Consider the following 16,731-nt stretch of genomic DNA (forward strand, 5'->3'; position numbering starts at 1 on the left):
TCTGCCAACGAGCACCGGGGCTCTGGAAGCTGTGGCCGAATACAGGAGGCCAGGCCTGTCTGAGGGGGTAACCAGAGACACAGAGGTGCCGGAAGACGTGTGGGAAGGGCCAGGCCCAGGTGTGGCAGAGCGTCTGGGGATGGACCTCACGGAGGCAGGACCACTCAGGCCTCAGGCAGCAAGGACAAGGCTGTCCCCCAGCACAGGGCTACATGGTCACTCAGCTGGTCCCACTGTCTGTGTCTCCCACAGGCCCCGGCCCTGAAGTCCCAACACCCTAGAGCTTACCACCATGCTCACGGTGGTAAGCTCGATCTTGATGGATGGGGCATGGGCCTAGCCGCCCCACATACACGCAGGCCGGGGCAGTAACACCTGAGAACGGGTGGAAGGGGCCCTGCACTAGGAAGGTCTGTCCCACTGGGAAGCGCAGCCCATGAGAAGTTCTAAGAAGAAAACGTGTCTAAAAAAATAATAACTGACAAGTCCTCAGACCCACACTCATGCTCACACATGCTCACAGGTGCACACCCACACTCACATGCTTGCTCACACACCTGCCCACTTGCACACATCCTCCCACATGTGAATGGAGCCTTGCCTGAGAACAGCACGGCCAGGCGCAGGGACAGAACCAGGAGAGAACAGGACAGGTCAGTGTTAGGGGACACAGGACACCGGCCTGAATGAGGAAGGAGCAAACACAGAAGAACTGGATGCACAGCTTCACAACCAGCAGAGGCAGGTCCCTTCCACCCAGAGAGACATGGGAAGTGTGGTGACAAGCACCAGAGGAGCAGAGGTGGACCCCGCGGCTGTGGGCACAGCGCACACAAGACATCCCAGATTGGCTCTGCAGAAGTCATTAGTAGGAGATCTACAAGACACAATTAAAGGTGTAAAGAGATTGAAAATAAAGGGTGAAAACGACATAGATAAAACAAAGCCAGATTAAGGTTTCAATATCAAAAATTTACATCAAAAGTCAGAAAAGGGACAGGTACATATAAGCAGATTGATGTCACCAATAGCAAGTCAAGCAAGAAGATGAGGTCTGGAATGATTACACACAGACCTTCTGAAACATCCCATGTGGGTGGAAGCCAAGGCCACTCACAACTCGCTCTGCCCAAAGAAGCCACAGAACCGCCAGACCCACACCTCAGCAGCACGTGAGCCTTGGCAGACACAAGCCAAGCACCTGCCCAGCAGGGCGCACAGGACAAAGAAGAAGACAAGGCCCAAAACCAATTAAGTGGAGGACAAAGAAAGTGGCAATGATTAGTAATCCCAAAAGCTGATTGTTTATTAATGAAGGAAATAAAAAAGAATTAAAAATTGGGGAAAAGACCCGATGTTTAGGGGTGCCTGGATGGCTCAGTCGGTTAAGCACCCGACTCGTGATCTCAGCTCAGGTCTTGATCTCACGGTCGTGAGTTCAAGCCCCATGCTGGGCTGCATACTGGGCATGAAGCCTACTTAAAAAAAAAAAAAGAAAAGAAAAGAAAAAACAAAAGACCTGATGGTTATAGCAGCACTATCAACAACAGCTACACTATAGAAAGAGTCCAAATGTCCATCAACAGATGAATGGATACAGAAGATGTGGTGTGTATATATGATGGAATATTACTTGGCAATCAAAAAGAATGAAATCTCGCCATTTGCACCCACGTGGATAGAAGTAGAGTGCAATTTGCTAAGCGAAATACGTCTGTCAGAGAAAGACAAATACCATATGATTTCACTGATATGAGGAATATAAGAAACAAAACAGATGAACATAGGGGAACGGAGGGAAAAAGAGAAGAAAGGGCAACAAACCCCAAGAGACTCTTAACAACAGAGAACAAACTGAGGCTTGATGGAGGCAGGTGGGTGGGTGAGAGGTGGGCCAGGGGGGCACTTGCTGGGATGAGCACTGGGTGTCATACGTAAGTGATGAATCACTGAATTCTACTCCTGAGACCTATTTTACCATTTATGTTAACTAGAGCTTAAATAAAAATTTGAAACAAACAAAAATTGGGGAAGAGTAAAGAGTTTCCTGAATTGGTCAAGGCCGTACCACAAAGCAGACTTGTGCACCCATAAGCCACAAACCCAGAGATGGGCCGGTGGCACAGGAGGCACAGGGACACTGGGAGTCCCTGGTGGGCGAGGGTGTGAGACACATGGTTCTGGGGAAGGCTGAACCCACACGGAGCTGATTCTTACACGTCTGCTCCTGAGGACACCGCCACCTATGGCCTCAATGACCTGGACGCCTTCCATTTTGACTGTTCACGTGTTAAATGTTTAAAACATAAAACCTCTAATAATCTGAAATCACAATGAACTTTTGTTAAAACTACGTTTTCCTATTGAAGATTAACATTAGGCGCTTTTTTTAAAATCTTAAGTAAAAATTTTAAGTGGCCCGTGTTTTCCCACTGCCACGGCTATTTATCTCAAACAGGCTGGTGACATTTCAGTGGCCTCCTGTTTGCCAGAGGCAATTCTGGCCTCACACTGCCGTAAGAACTCGAGGGGCCACCAGGGCCAGCCGCCTCTCTAACGGAGCAGCGACACGGAGGATGCTGCACCAGCCACCCTGATCAGGGCCCCTGCCTTCTTTCCAAGGCCCTTGGTGAGTGAGAGTGGCCCCTGCTCCCACCCTCTGCAGCTCCCATCTCCAGCCGCGGAACCAGCATTTCTTACCATCTTCTCTCTCTCCTGCTTCTGCGGCCAAGGCCTCCTTTTGGGTCCACAGGACAGAGTTCTCCTCCCTCAGCTCTGCCTGCTGCTGGGTCGCCCGCTCCAGCTGCCGTCTCAGGCTCTCCAGCTCAATGGCGAGGCCCTGCTCGGCTGTCTCCTTCTGGCCCAGCGCCTCTTGCAAGCTGGCCTGCTCCACCTTGAACCCTTCGATGAGACCTGAGGAGACGGGGAGAGACCCGTTGCCAAGGGCTTGCTGGAGAAGCAAAAGGAGCAGACGGGCAGGACATGGGCATCCCAGCCCCAGCGAGATGTCAGCCGTGGGATATGAGAGCGGAGTGGTCACGCCCGGGGTCCTGTTCCCAGATGGATGGCACCAGGCCAGCGCAGTGCAGGAGTCACCGGACAAGGTGACAGCCCGAGAGCAGCCATGTACAAGACACCCCCACCACACGCCTGCGCACACCCCTCATGCCGAGTGTCTAGCACATAAGCACCAGACACCATAAACATGGGGGTCACAAATGTCACCTCTTGGGGCAGGACCGATGTTCCCTTCTCGCCACGTAAGGCAGCGCTCCGAGGCTGTGAGCCTGGGATGCGGCAGAGGTTAAGTGCGGAGAGAAGAGCCACCCCGCCTGGGCCCTACCCGCTGCCACAACCCTGGCTCCCGCGAAGAGCCTGCGCGTGCAACGGCTTTTGTGAGCAAAGTCCCCGAGGCCTCACGCCATCTGTCTTATTTTAGCTTTACGTTTTGCTTTGAACGCTTCCACTAATGCTTCCCCGTCCCACGTGTCTCTGGCCGGCGCGCCCCTGCAGACCCTCCCCGCCCGCAACCGGCGCTCACCCCGCGCCTGGTGCAGCTCCAGCGTCAGCCGCGTCCGGGCCGCGTTCTCCTCGTCCAGGCGCTCCAGTAACTCCTGGTGCTTCCTAACGACCTGCGCTGTTTCCTCGTTCTTACAGCTAAATTCTTTCTCAAAACGAGAATGAATCTGACGTGCTTCCTCCAGCTGTTAAAACACATTTGAAAACCAGAATTGCACTTCAATATAAAGCTAACGTCAACAGAATTCCACTTGTGTAGAAGTAGAATACAAATATTGCGGAAGAAACCATTTTGGCATTCAATATTAGGTCAATTATTAAATAAACCTACTCATTCAACAATTTTCAATAAAGTAAAATTCCAGGGGAGCCTGGGTGGCTCAGTGGGTTAAGCATCTGCCTCTTGAACCCAGCTCAGGTCATGATCTCACAGGTTGGTGGGATTGAGCCCCACGTCACACTCTGCACAGATAGTACAGAGCCTGCAGGATTCTCTCTCTCCCTCTCTCTCTACCCCTCCCCTCCTCTCTCTCTCTCAAAATAAACTTAAAAAAAAAAAAGAAGGAAAAATTCTGCACATAGACACATACAATACTACATAGAAAATTCACATGTTCGTGAACTACTGATACCACATGTCTGTACAATAAAGCTAAGGAGAATGTATATTCAAAGATCACAAAACTGTCCATCGAGAGCCTAGAACCTGGGCAGGAATGACCACTTGGTGCTCCACAGGTGGAGAAGGAGATGGGGAGGCCTGGGGTGGGCGGGCTGGGAGGAAGTTCTCCTTGGGCTGGTCACCACAGTGGGAAGATCTGACACGTCTTCACCACCTGCAGACCCATCCTCCCTCCCTGACATCCCTCTGGGCCTCCCTGGATGCCACCCACTCATGACTCAGCCCTGGGTCCCCATCTCCCCTTCCTCCCCTGGCAGACATGCCCTCCTGTGCCCTCTGAGGCTCCCAGGCCAGCTCCAGCCTGGAGGGCCCACACTAACCTCTGGATCCAAATACCTGTGCCCAGCTGTGCCAACAGACACCTGGGCACCTAGCCTGGGCCTCCCTCATATTCACTGCACCCCCAGACCAGCCTCTGAGGGAATCTACTGGTTTTCCCTTGAAAACTGCCCTAAGCTGCCTCTTCTCACACTCTCACCAAGTAGGGAAAACTTGCTTAAGTATTTCTAGGATGTGAATGGCAATGTCTTGGCTAAAAATGTTTAGTTTCTAATTGGGCTGAATGGGGGAAAAATTGCTATACTGCTTCTCATGCATTCATATTTAATGTCTTTCCTAATTGTCTAAAATGCTCTAAAAGATTCACACAAACAATTCCCTTTTCTAGTGACAATCCCGAAACTAAAACGGTGCAGGAGATAAAAGAAGAGTGGAAGCCAGAGGCCCAACCGCATGATCTACCAGACGCTCAGCTCTTCTCTGTGCACGGCGGTCCCACAGCCTCAGAAATTCTGGTTCAGAAAAGACTCCCACTTAGTAAAGACACAGAGCAGAGTATGGTTGGTACTGACAGAAGATCAAAAAGACATGTGGGGAAGGTGGGTCGCACCCAAAATGGAATTTCTGTCCCCCAACGCCCAGAGGAGGTGTGAACACGAGAAGCCGGATCCACCGGGAAGAGTGACAATGTTCCTTCTAGCCCTGCATGTACGGTGCCCGGCAGAGCACCTGGGGGCTGCAGGACCCTCTCCCATCAACTGTAGATCATCAAACCATTCCATCCACCCACTTGTTCGACCTGTTGTCCTTCTCAAAAAACAAGGAACACTAACAGGAGTTAAATCAGGGTCACAGACCTGTTTAGACGGATGGTGCACAGAGCCATGTCTCACCTGCCTGGTGGAGTCCAGAGCCAGCTCCAGTAGGCCGTCCACTGCCAGGCCAAGGCTCCGGTAAATCCTCCTAATTGGCTGCTCACACTCCAGTGAATTTTCTGGGCTCATGAAAAAGCTTTCACAGACGTGACTGCTTATTTCAGCCTCTGAAGACACCTCTGCACATTCAGGCAAAGTTCTGTCCAGCTCCAGCAGGGCTGCTTCAGGCCACGTCTCCTCAAGCACCGGTACTGCGAAGTGAGGAAACACAGGGACCTGCATACACCATGTGGCCAGCGAGCCCGCACGACCAGCGCTGCGGAAGGGCGAGCACACCCGGGTCCCAGAGACAACACCCGTCTCGGGCGTAGGGAGCTCGTCCAGCCCTGCCCCAGCGGGGAGGAGGAGGATGGTGCTATGCACCCCGGCCCGGGGTCCGCGGGCACAGGGCCGTCCTAGTGCTCACCTGCAGACGGGCCCTGGCCACTGGGCCGCACTTCATGCGGGCTCTCGTCCTCCAGACACAGCCCCACGCGCTCACTGATCCGGCTCTTCAGGGTGACGGCAGCCTTCAGCGTTTCTCCGAACAACCCGAGCAGCCTCCGCAGAGTGTCTCGGAGAGCTCTCCTGAACGAAGCACATAGTAGGCCATGACCCTGATCCTGACTGACTCAGACAAGAGGGACACAGCCCAGGAGGCAGCAGAAAAAGGTACCGTGCACTTGGGTACTGCATTTTACCAGCCTAGCAGGACAAAGAAAGGTTTCAGCTTAAACTGTGCTGGCCTTCAGTCCAACTCCCTCTTGGAACCGGACCGTTCCTATGCGAACCGTGTCCGCTGGAAATGTGTAGGCACTGGGTCCCACTCCTGTTTGGGATCAGACTGTTTGCAATGGAACTGTGCTGGCCTTGGGTCTGATTCCTTCCGGAGTGGGCTGTTCCTGTTGAAACTGTGCTGTTGAGGAATTGGTCTCTTTGCTCTAGAGAAAACCCTCTAAGACTAGAGATCCCAGCCATCAAAATGCTTCAGGGGTACCCTCCCTACCAGGACTCTAGCTGGTTTTATGCTAAAAAAACGATGGTCCCTCCACATGTGCATTTATAACTAAGTGAACTGACTTAACCAGAAGTAATTTAGAACTTCGATGGCCATTACGAGGAAGTTTTGATCTCCCTAAGCTTGTTTTCCTCAAAACTGAATTAGAAAGCCATGGCTCCCTAACAAAAGGAAAAAAAAAAAAAAAACTGAATGGGATGGCTATTTTAAAAGGTATATCAAGGCTTCCAGATGTTTTCAGGATTCTAAGTTTGCCTCTTTGCAAAATATTACTTCTAAAATGATGCAAACAATTGAAAAAAGTAAGAATGGCTTCTGAGGCCTCTTTACCTGCCCCCCCCCCCCCCCGCCCCCAATCTCCTCTGCAGACATGTGGCGGCCACCTAGTGCTGGGACCCTGCTCCCAGTGCCGTTTTCCTCTGTTGTCTCTGCCAAACTTCCCTTTTCCTCTGAACCTCTTTCCACTCTCTCCTCTCCTGAACCTATTAAAAGCTGCCTCTCTCAAGTTAAGTCTTCTGAGAATCTAAATAAACCTCAGGCTTCTTACGTTCTCTGGTCTAAGGCCAAACTGAGCCATGGTTAAGGAGTTCCCTAAAGGAACCAAGGATCCCCCCCCCCCCCCAGGTTTATTTAGCATAGTTATTTGCATAGAAACCAACCTGGTTTCTCTCATTTACATCAATTTATCCACATGCCTACTGGTGAGGGCCAGGCCAAATGCTGGATGAAACTAGCCCAAAGGAAAGGAAATCTAGAAGGGGATCCTGAAGGGGATCCTGAAGGGGATGTAGAGAATCAAGCCCTTAAACTTCTGTCAGAATGCTAGAAAATTCACTGGAAATCACTGAGCAATTACAATAGCTTTTTCTAAGCCTACTGATTGGAACAAAATTGAGGCTTGCACACAAAAGCCTGACGAATGTTCATCACTACTACAATGGAATCCAAATTGTCATTTGAGACTATTCTGCTGGTTTTTCTTTATGTTGAATCCACCTGCGTAGTATTCAACTCTAGATGTTTTTTTCTAACAGGGTGAACTGGGATCTATCTCTTTTAGTTAAAAGGACCAGGATGGAATGGGAAACTGCCCAGCTTTAGTTACTATGGTAAACCAGCTACTCATATCCTACATGAATCACCTAAAAGACTGCTGAAATCCTCAACTTTCAAATCTTGCAAGTGATGGCCCGCCCCTAAACGAAACCAAAAACCATCTACTTTCTGCTATTGCAAAGAGCCAGGACATTGGGGGAAAAAGAAGAAAACTATGACGAATTTCAGCACTCTAGTCACCTCCAGCCCCATAGCCAGCCTTTCCTGACATAGGACAGGGCAACCAAGAAAGGTCCTTCCCAGCACTGAGGGACAAAACCACTAAACGTGAAAAACCTGACTCTTGATCAGCAATGCATTCAAGGAAAGATCTTCATTAAAAGGGGTTAAGTGTGAAAATTAATAGAAAAACTCGTTTAGAGTGGAGTCAGGGGGCCAGCAGGGGGAACTCTAGTGCCCTATCAACTGCAGACCTATCAGGAAGAGGGACATCTTGCCAGGATACTACTTCACTATCCCAGCTGGAGGAAGGAAGGTTTCTTCCTGTCCAGGCAACAGCCCAGCCAATGAGAAAGTCCCAGTTCTGCCAATGAGAGATTGCCACAGCTCAGCCAATGGGAGACAGTCACAGCTCAGCCAATGGGAGACCGTCACAGCTCAGTCAATGGGAGAGACAGTCATAGCCCGCCAATGAGAAGCCACTAAACTTCCCGGCTCCCAGTTTACTCCAGTGGACTTTCTGTTGAGGAAAGCCCCAATCCCCTTTCCTCTATAAGATCCTCCTCTGCTCCATTCTCCAGACTTGCCTGTGGTGTTGCCCTAGCTAGGTCGCACTGGCTTACTGGCTCCAATTCTCTGTTATTCCGGAATAAACCTATTTTTGCTGGTAAGATATTTGGCAATTAAATTCTAAGGTTAATGCCTCATTATAACATCAAATTTTATAATCTGGCAAAAATGTGAAGATTTGGCAAAGTGAGATGGTGGGTATACAGGTGTCTGTTATGTTACTCAGTACTTTTCTGGAGAAGAATAATGTGGCACAGGGTCCCATCCCACTGGTGGAGAAGGCACTGGGGAAGCAGCAACAGAGAGGAGCATGTGACTGACCTTTCACGGTCAGACAGGTCAATGTCAGACTTCAGCATCGAAATGAGATTCGTGCCTTCCTGGTTTTCCCTTTCATGCCTTTGCTGTAGCTTCTCCAGTTCCAAATGGCACTCTTCTACCTCATGTCTTAAGGATAAAATTTGGTCTTCCAGCTGTTCAGGAAAAATTGTTAAAGCTTTATTTACAACAATTTAGGGGCACCTGGCTTGCTCAGTTGGTAGAGCATGCAACTCTTGATGTCAGGGTCATGAGTTCGAGCCCTACACTGGGCGTGGAGCCTACTTAAATTTTTTTTTTAAGTAATTAAAAAAATAATAAATAAATAATTTAAAAAATAAAATAAGTAATTATTTTTAAAATAATAAAAAATAAGAATAAATTTCTGTAAGAAACATTCATCATCCCTGTTAACAAAACTATGGCAAAATATGCTGGCGATTAAAGTTGAAAATTACTAATATGACTGCCCCTCCCCCCCAATATTCATTGCCTACAAAAACAGAATACATGAACATCCTAGGCTGCCCCAGACACAAGAGAGAAGGGGCAAATTCACCAGAGGTTATTCTCACAAGGAGGCCAGAGGCTTAGAGAGTCAAGCAGTCTGGTCATAGAGGGGTCACATTATATACACCATCCCAAGTTTTCATTTAAAATGCACGAGGGGCGCCTGGGTGGTTCAGTCAGTTAAGCGTCTGACTTCTGCTCAGGTCATGATCTCACAGTTCGTGAAATTGAGCCCCGCATAGGGCTCTGTGCTGACAGAGCCTGCTTTGGACTCTGTATCTCCCTCTCTCTGCCCCTCCCCTGCTCGTGCTCTGTCTCTCTCTCTCCCTCTCTAAAATAAACATTAAAAAAATAGTATAAATACACATTTATGCTTTAAAAAAAAATTTTTTTTAATGTTTATTTATTTTTGAGACAGAGACAGAGCATGAGCTGGGGAGGGGCAGAGTGAGAGGGAGACACAGAATCCGAAACAGGCTCCAGGCTCTGAGCTGTCAGCACAGAGCCTGACGTGGGGCTAGAACCCACGAACTATGAGATCATGACCTGAGCCGAAGTCAGATGCTTAACCGACTGAGCCACCCAGGTGCCCTGTATACACATTTATTCTTATATAAAAATAAATAAATAAATAAATAAATAAATAAATAAATAAATAAATAACGAACTCAACAACAACAAAATAAATCCAATTCAAAATGTCAAAGACCTTGAATGGACATTTCTTCAAAGACATACAAATGGCCAATAAGCTCGTAAAAAGGTGCTCAACATCACTAATCATTAGGGAAATGCAAACCAAAACCTCAGTGAAATACCACCTCATTATTCATTATGATGGCAATTATAAGAAGAAAAAAGAGATGGGAAATAAGTATTGGTGAGGATGTGAAGAAATTAGAATCCTGTACGCTGCTGAAAGAAATGTAAGGTGGCACAGCTGCTGTGGAAAGCAGTCTAGCAGTTCCTCAAGAACTTAGATACAGATTTATGCATGACCCAGCAATCCTGTTACTAGACACATAAACCCCAAAATGGAAAGCAGGGACTAAAAGATACCTGTACACCAATGTTCACTGTGAAAGTATTCCTAATAGCCAAAAAGCAGAAACAACCATCAAGAAGTCCATCCACAGATAAGGGCGCCTGGATGGCTCAGTCAGTTAAGCAGCCGACTTCGGCTCAGGTTGTGATCTCACAGTTAGTGGGTTCAAGCCCCAAGTCAGGCTCTGCGCTGACAGCTCAGAGCCTAGAGCCTGCTTCGATTCTGTGTCTCCCTTGCTCTCTGCCCCTCCCCCACTCACGCTCGGTCTCTCAAAAATAAACATTAAAAAAAAAAAAGTCCATCAACAGATAAATCTGTGAAGAGATACACAAAATGTGATTATCTATACATAATGGAACATTATTAGCCATAAAAAACCATGAAACTGACACATGCTGCGACTTGGATGGACTCCACAGACATTATGCTAAGTGAAACAAACCAGACACAAGAGGGTAAATATTGTATGATCTCACTTATATGAGGTCTCAAAAGTGGTCAAATTCATACAGGCAGAAAGTAGAAGGGTGGGTGCCAGGGACTGGAGGGAGGGGAAATGGGGAGGTAGTGTTTATTGGGCATAGAGTTTCTTCTTGGGTTGATGAACAGTTCTAGAAATGGATAGTGGTGATAGTTGCACAACACGGTGAACATCGTTAATGCCACTGAATTGGACACTTAAAAATGATTAAAATGGGAAACTTTATGTTATGTTATATTATATATATATATAAATTATATATATATTATATATATAATTATATATATATAACATATATATATGTTATGTTATATTTTACCCCCCCCCCCACACACACACACAATAACAAAGAAAAGACACATGTTACATACCTGCAGAATTTGGTTATTCTTCTCCTGAAGCTGCAGAAACAAAGACTCTTTCTCTTTTTGGTACAGAGACTGCACTTGCTCGCACTCAAGTCTATGTATCTTCTCTTGTTCATGTAAAGCAACTTCCTTTTCACTTTCGAATTCACCCTGTACAAAAAGTACATCATTAACAACAAAAATGCCATTAAACTCTAAAATTATGCCAGTTCCACTTCTATGTTTGCTAAAATATAGTTCATTCAACAAATGTTTATTGAGTCCATATTATGCCAAGAGCAGTGATCAGAAGGAACAAAGCCACCACTCACAGCGAACATGCACTCAAATGTGCTTCTCATACAGAACATGAAAAAGACAGCTTGCTACCTTTCCCAAATGGCCACATTAAGAAATTACCCATCACCAGGGTATCATGACCATCAAACTCCAAGGTATTTAGAAACCTAAGTTCCTTTGGTTTTCAAAGATAAACCCTATTTCTTCCTAAAAATAAAAATTGTTTTTAATAAAGTTCACCTAATGAATTAAAGTGCATTAATTAAAGGGGCTGGGTGACTCAGTCGGTTAAGCGTCCGACTTCAGCTCAGGTCATGATCTCGCAGTTTGTGAGTTCGAGCCCAGCATCAGGCTCTGTGCTGACAGCTTAGAGCCTGGAGCCTGCTTTGAATTCTGTGTCTCCCTCTCTCTCCGCTCCTCCTCCATCCTCTCTCTCTCTCTCCTTCAAAAATAAATAAAAACATTTTAAAAAAATTAAAGTATATTAATTAAATAAGCTTTAAAAAAAAACTACAGAGGTAGCACTTCCAGAATAATACAATAAGGACCTCCAAAAAATGTGTTCCTCCATAAAAGCACAGGGAACACAGGCAAAACCTGTCAAAATCGACTTTTCAGAGTTCTGGAAATTAAGAAAGACTTGTAACAATCCAAAGAGTGTTCACTGAAAACAAAGTCTGAGTTTCCATCAAAACAACAAGCGCTGAGAGGTATTTAAACCTGCCCTAACCCCAACACTCCTACCTCAGGCATAGCCCTGAAAACAGCCCAACAGTCCTAAGAGTTGGGGGGAACACACACGTGTTTGGATCTCCAAAAGCACCACCTCGCCAACTGTCACTAATTAACCTGTCTTGCAGCTTACTAAAAAGCTCCATTCTTGGAGCACCAGGGTGGCTCAGTCAGTTGAGTGTTTGACTTCATTCAGCTCAGGTCGTGATCTCGTGGTTTGTGAGTTTGAGCCTGGCATCAGGGTCGCTGCTGTCAGCACAGAACCTGCTTCTTCAGATCGTCTGAACTCCTCTCTCTGCCCCTTCCCAGCTTGCATGCGCGTGTGCGCTCTCTCTCAAAACTAAATAAACATTAAAAAAATAAATAAATAAAAATGAAAATGAAAGGCTCTATTCTCAGAGATGATCTCACAGAGCTGTCTGTCAACAATGCTATCCCCAAGCCATTAGTCAAAATCAAGTAGCAGCAACTGTTAAACATCACAATAACCTGAAACCGATAAACTGGTAACAGTCTGAGCCAGTAAGAGGTAGACAAAACAACTTGAAAGGAAACACTTTTAAGAGGAAATGAGATGTCTGAAGAGAATGAGATGTCAAGAGGGAGCTTTGAAAAAGTCCAACATATTCCTAGGAATTTAGAAGGCAGGAGCAAGTACAGGGCTGTGTACCTGTCCAGAGAAACCCGAGAAAGCTCTAAGAGCTCACTCCTTGTTGACCTTGCACAAACACAAAATGAAAGCTAAGGCAGAGTAAACTGCCCGCCACAGCACTCAAAGCATGCCCCAACCAGAGCCCTTCAAATTCACTAGAGGGGCTCAACAGTAGATTTGAATGGGCAGAAGAAATCAGCAAATATGAAGACAGTTCAAATTATTTAGTCTGGGAACCAAAAAGAAAAAAAAAAGAAGAAGAAGAAGAAGAAAAATAAGTAGAGGGGCACCTGGGTGGCTCAGTTGGTTGAGTATCTGACTTCGGTTCAGGTCATGACCTCACAGTTTGTGAGTTCGAGCCCCGCATCGGGCTCTGTGCTGACAGCTCAGAGCCTGGAACCTGCTTCAGATTCTGTGTCTCCCTCTCTCTCTGCCCATTCCCCACTTGCTCTCTCTCTCTCTCAAAAATAAATATTAAAAAAAAATTTTTTTTAAGAAAAATAAGTAGAGGTTCACAGACATGCTGGGACACCCTCAAAGACCAACATATACGTAACGGGAGTTGCAGAGGAAAGGAGAAAGGGAACAGAGTAGAAAGACTACTTGAAGATATAAGGCCCAAAACTTCAAAACTCTGATGAAAAAACATTAATCTACAAACACAAAAAGCACAGTTACCCCAGGTAGGATAAACTCAAAGAGATCCACACCAAGGCCCATCCCAATTAAACTGTGAAAGACTAAGAAAAAGATCCTTGAAAGCAGCAGGAGAGAAACCATCCTCCAGAGGCCAAAAGGCAATAAGATAATATAGTCAAAGTGACAAAAGAAAGACTTAACCAAGAATTCCATATCCAGGAAATGATCTTTCCAAAATGAGGGAGAAATTAAAACATTCACGGATAAATACAAACTAAGAGAAGTCATCCTAACAGGCCTGCCCTGAGGAAATACAAAAGGGTGTCCCCTTCAGGCTAGAGTGAAGGGACACCAGACGTTCATTCGAATCCACATGAAGAAATAAAGAACACTGGTAAAGGTTCACAAGTAAACTGAAAGACAAAGTAAACATAGTTTTTATAATTCTTTTTTCTCCTATCTGATTTATAAGAAACTGAATAAATCAGTGAGCATAAATTGTATGGAAGTGTACTTTGCATGACAATATTAGCACATAGGACAGAGAAGGGGATGAAGCTACACAGGAGAAGAGATTTGTAAACTATCAAAATCAAGATGGTATTAATCTGAACTATGCTGTTACAAGGTGTTTATTACTGTAATCCCCAGGGCAGGCACCTAAGAAAATAACCCAAAATATATAGAAAATAAACATCAAGGAAATTAAAATGAAAAGAAGGCAGTAACATAAAATCAGAAAAACAAGAGAGATACAAGATAAACAAGGAGCAAACAGCAAGTAATAATACCTGCTACATCTCTAAACCTAGAGAACACTGTGCTAAGTGAAAGCAACCAAACACAAAAGGGCACAGACTGTATGATTCCATTTCTATAAAATGTCCAGAAACAGGAAGTTCAGTGGTTACCAGGGGCTGGAGGAGGGGAGAGGCAGCTAAGGCTGGGGGGAGCGGGGGGGGGGGGGGGTCTTTTTGAGGTGATGCAAATGTTCTGGAACTAGATAGCAACAATAGTTGCACAACTTGGTGAATACACTAAAAATCACTAAAACGTATATACTTAAAAGAGTAATTTTTACGGTATATAAAATAAAGCTGTTGTTAAAAGAAACAACAAAGTAAAGCTACATTAAAAATCATCTTGGGGTGCCTAGGTGGCTCAGTCAGCTCTGTGCTGACAAGCTCAGAGCCTGGAGCCTGCTTCAGATTCTGTGTCTCCCCCTTTCTCTGCCCCTCCCCCGCGTGTGCTCGGTCTCCCTCTCTCTTTTAAAAATAAACATTAAAAACAAATCATACTGGGGCTCCTGGGTGGCTCAGTTGGTTGAGCGTTTGAGTTTTGATTTTGGCTCAGGTCATAATCTTACAGTCGTGGGACTGAGCCCTGCATCAGAGCCCTGCTTCAGGTTCTCTCTCCCTCTGTTTCTCTCCCCCACTCATGCTCCCTCTCTCTCTCTCTCCCTCTAAAATAAAAAAAATATACACACATATAAAAAATAAAAAATAAGTCGTCGTAAGAGAAGGTGCTGAGTGTTGAGACATCCTGCACATTCTTCCATGAGAACAGTCTCCTTAAAGCAAGAAAAGCCTTGATGTGGCTGCTGCTGAGTCACTGAGGCAAGGCAGTAAGACTCAAACGTTCTCAAATTTAAAATATTTGATGGCAATTCTTAGCGGGAAAGGTATGCTAACCACCCAAATTAAATAGAAAAAGGATGGAAAACCGGGAACCCTCTTGCACTGCTGGTGGGAATGCAAACTGGTGCAGCCACTCTGGAAAACAGTGTGGAGGTTCCTCAAAAAATTAAAAATACAACTACCCTATGACCCAGCAATAGCACTAGTAGGAATACATCCAAAGGATACAGGAGTGCTGATTTGAAGGGGCACATGCACCCCAATGTTTATAGCAGCACTATCAACAATATCCAAACTATAGAAAGAGCCCAAATGTCCATCAACTGATGAGTGGATAAAGAAGATTATATATACAATGGAATACTACTTGGCAATGAAGAAGAATGAAATCCTGCCATTTGTAACAATGTGGATGGAACTGGACAGTATTATGCTAAATGAAAAAAGTCAGGCAAAAAAAGACAAATACCATGTTTTCGCTCATATGTGGGAGTTGAGAAACTTAACAGAAGACCATGGGGGAAGGGAAGGGGAAAAATAGCTTCAAACAGAGAGGGAGGCAAACCATAAGAGACTCTTGAGTACAGAGAACAAACTGAGGGTTGATGGGGGGATAGGGAGAGGGCAAAATGGGTGATGGACACTGCGGAGGGCACTGGCTCGATGAGCACTGGGTCATATGTAAGCGGTGAATGACAAGAATCTACCCCCAATACCAAGAGCGCACTATATACACCGTATGTTAGCCAACATATTTAAAAAATAATAATAGAAAAATGAGTGAAAAAAATTGCCTACAAAAATCTGTTTCTAAGACAATGAAAACATTTTATGTTTTAACTTCGCATATCACCATTAATTTAGAATAACATTTTATTTACTCTGTAGATGGGGAAGAACAGCAATAACACAAATCATCCTTAGCCCCATACCTTCGGCTGTGGGATCTGCTGCTCCAGTACCACTTCTGACTGGCTCTTTGACAACTGCTGCTTCTCCTCCTCTTCGTGCAGCTCGGCCCGAAGAGCTGGGCCCTGGGCCTCAACCTCCACAGGAACCAGGGTGCTCTGCTTGAACGAGGAGGAAAAGAGTTAGCACCGAGCTCTTCGTGCAGATACTTGTCAATACTGGAGATCACTACCATTCCGCGTATGTTCAATGTGATGACACATGGGAGTCACGCTACAGCTTATAGAAAACTTCAAACCACGCTGTAGGACTGGATTCTCACCTTAATTATGATAGTGACGAAAATGGGGCATGCATGGTACAACACTAAAATTATACTTTCAAGTTATAGAGACCATTTCTGAATTAACATATCATTTTTATAAACTTTCTCTCCTGAAATAAATTTAACTCCAAAACCTTTAAAAAGGAAGGATTAAAGGTAATTTCCAAGTTATCACACTTTGCAAAGTTTCCAAAGTACTTTAATTACCACGTGTCTACCACACTTCTTCTAGGGAAGGTCAGGGTTGACCCAGACCACTCCCAGCAGAAAGGAGGCTAGCTGCAGCCCTGAGAGTAACTGGGTTTCACCAGGAATGCTAATTCCCCGAGCGTCAACCACAAAGTGTTGGTGAATACAGGGAAAAACCCTGAATGCCAACAGGCACCACAGACCAGCAGGGCCAAGGCCAAGGGACAGAAGCCATACTCCCTTTTCCCCAAAAAACAGACCTAAGGAAATACTTGTACCCATTGTGAAGGACACTGGGAAAAATAAAACATCAACACTCAAGAAAAAGAAAATCCCCCAAACACGTGATAAACCCTGATTAACAATCAAGCTGGAAAGGGAATGACAGAT

At 45.8% G+C, this 16,731-nt stretch overlaps 1 protein-coding gene across 13 annotated transcripts in view; it reads right to left on the reverse strand.

The window, feature by feature from the left end:
• Window positions 1-16,731, reverse strand: part of PCNT (pericentrin) — a 132,804-nt gene that overhangs the window by 53,698 nt on the left and 62,375 nt on the right. For 12 of the 13 annotated variants that reach the window (XM_045036468.1, XM_045036475.1, XM_045036467.1 and 9 more), the window contains 7 exons: window positions 15,851-15,988; window positions 10,983-11,129; window positions 8,579-8,730; window positions 5,822-5,982; window positions 5,374-5,606; window positions 3,542-3,704; window positions 2,701-2,913 (listed from right to left, as the gene is read on the reverse strand). In XM_045036468.1, the coding sequence (XP_044892403.1) occupies window positions 2,701-2,913; window positions 3,542-3,704; window positions 5,374-5,606; window positions 5,822-5,982; window positions 8,579-8,730; window positions 10,983-11,129; window positions 15,851-15,988 (1,207 nt within the window). The remainder of the gene's footprint in view (window positions 1-2,700; window positions 2,914-3,541; window positions 3,705-5,373; window positions 5,607-5,821; window positions 5,983-8,578; window positions 8,731-10,982; window positions 11,130-15,850; window positions 15,989-16,731) is intronic. The other variant, XM_045036465.1, reaches the window with a different exon arrangement.

The sequence above is a fragment of the Felis catus genome, chromosome C2, assembly GCF_018350175.1.
Source record: "Felis catus isolate Fca126 chromosome C2, F.catus_Fca126_mat1.0, whole genome shotgun sequence".
Taxonomy (NCBI): domain Eukaryota; kingdom Metazoa; phylum Chordata; class Mammalia; order Carnivora; family Felidae; genus Felis; species Felis catus.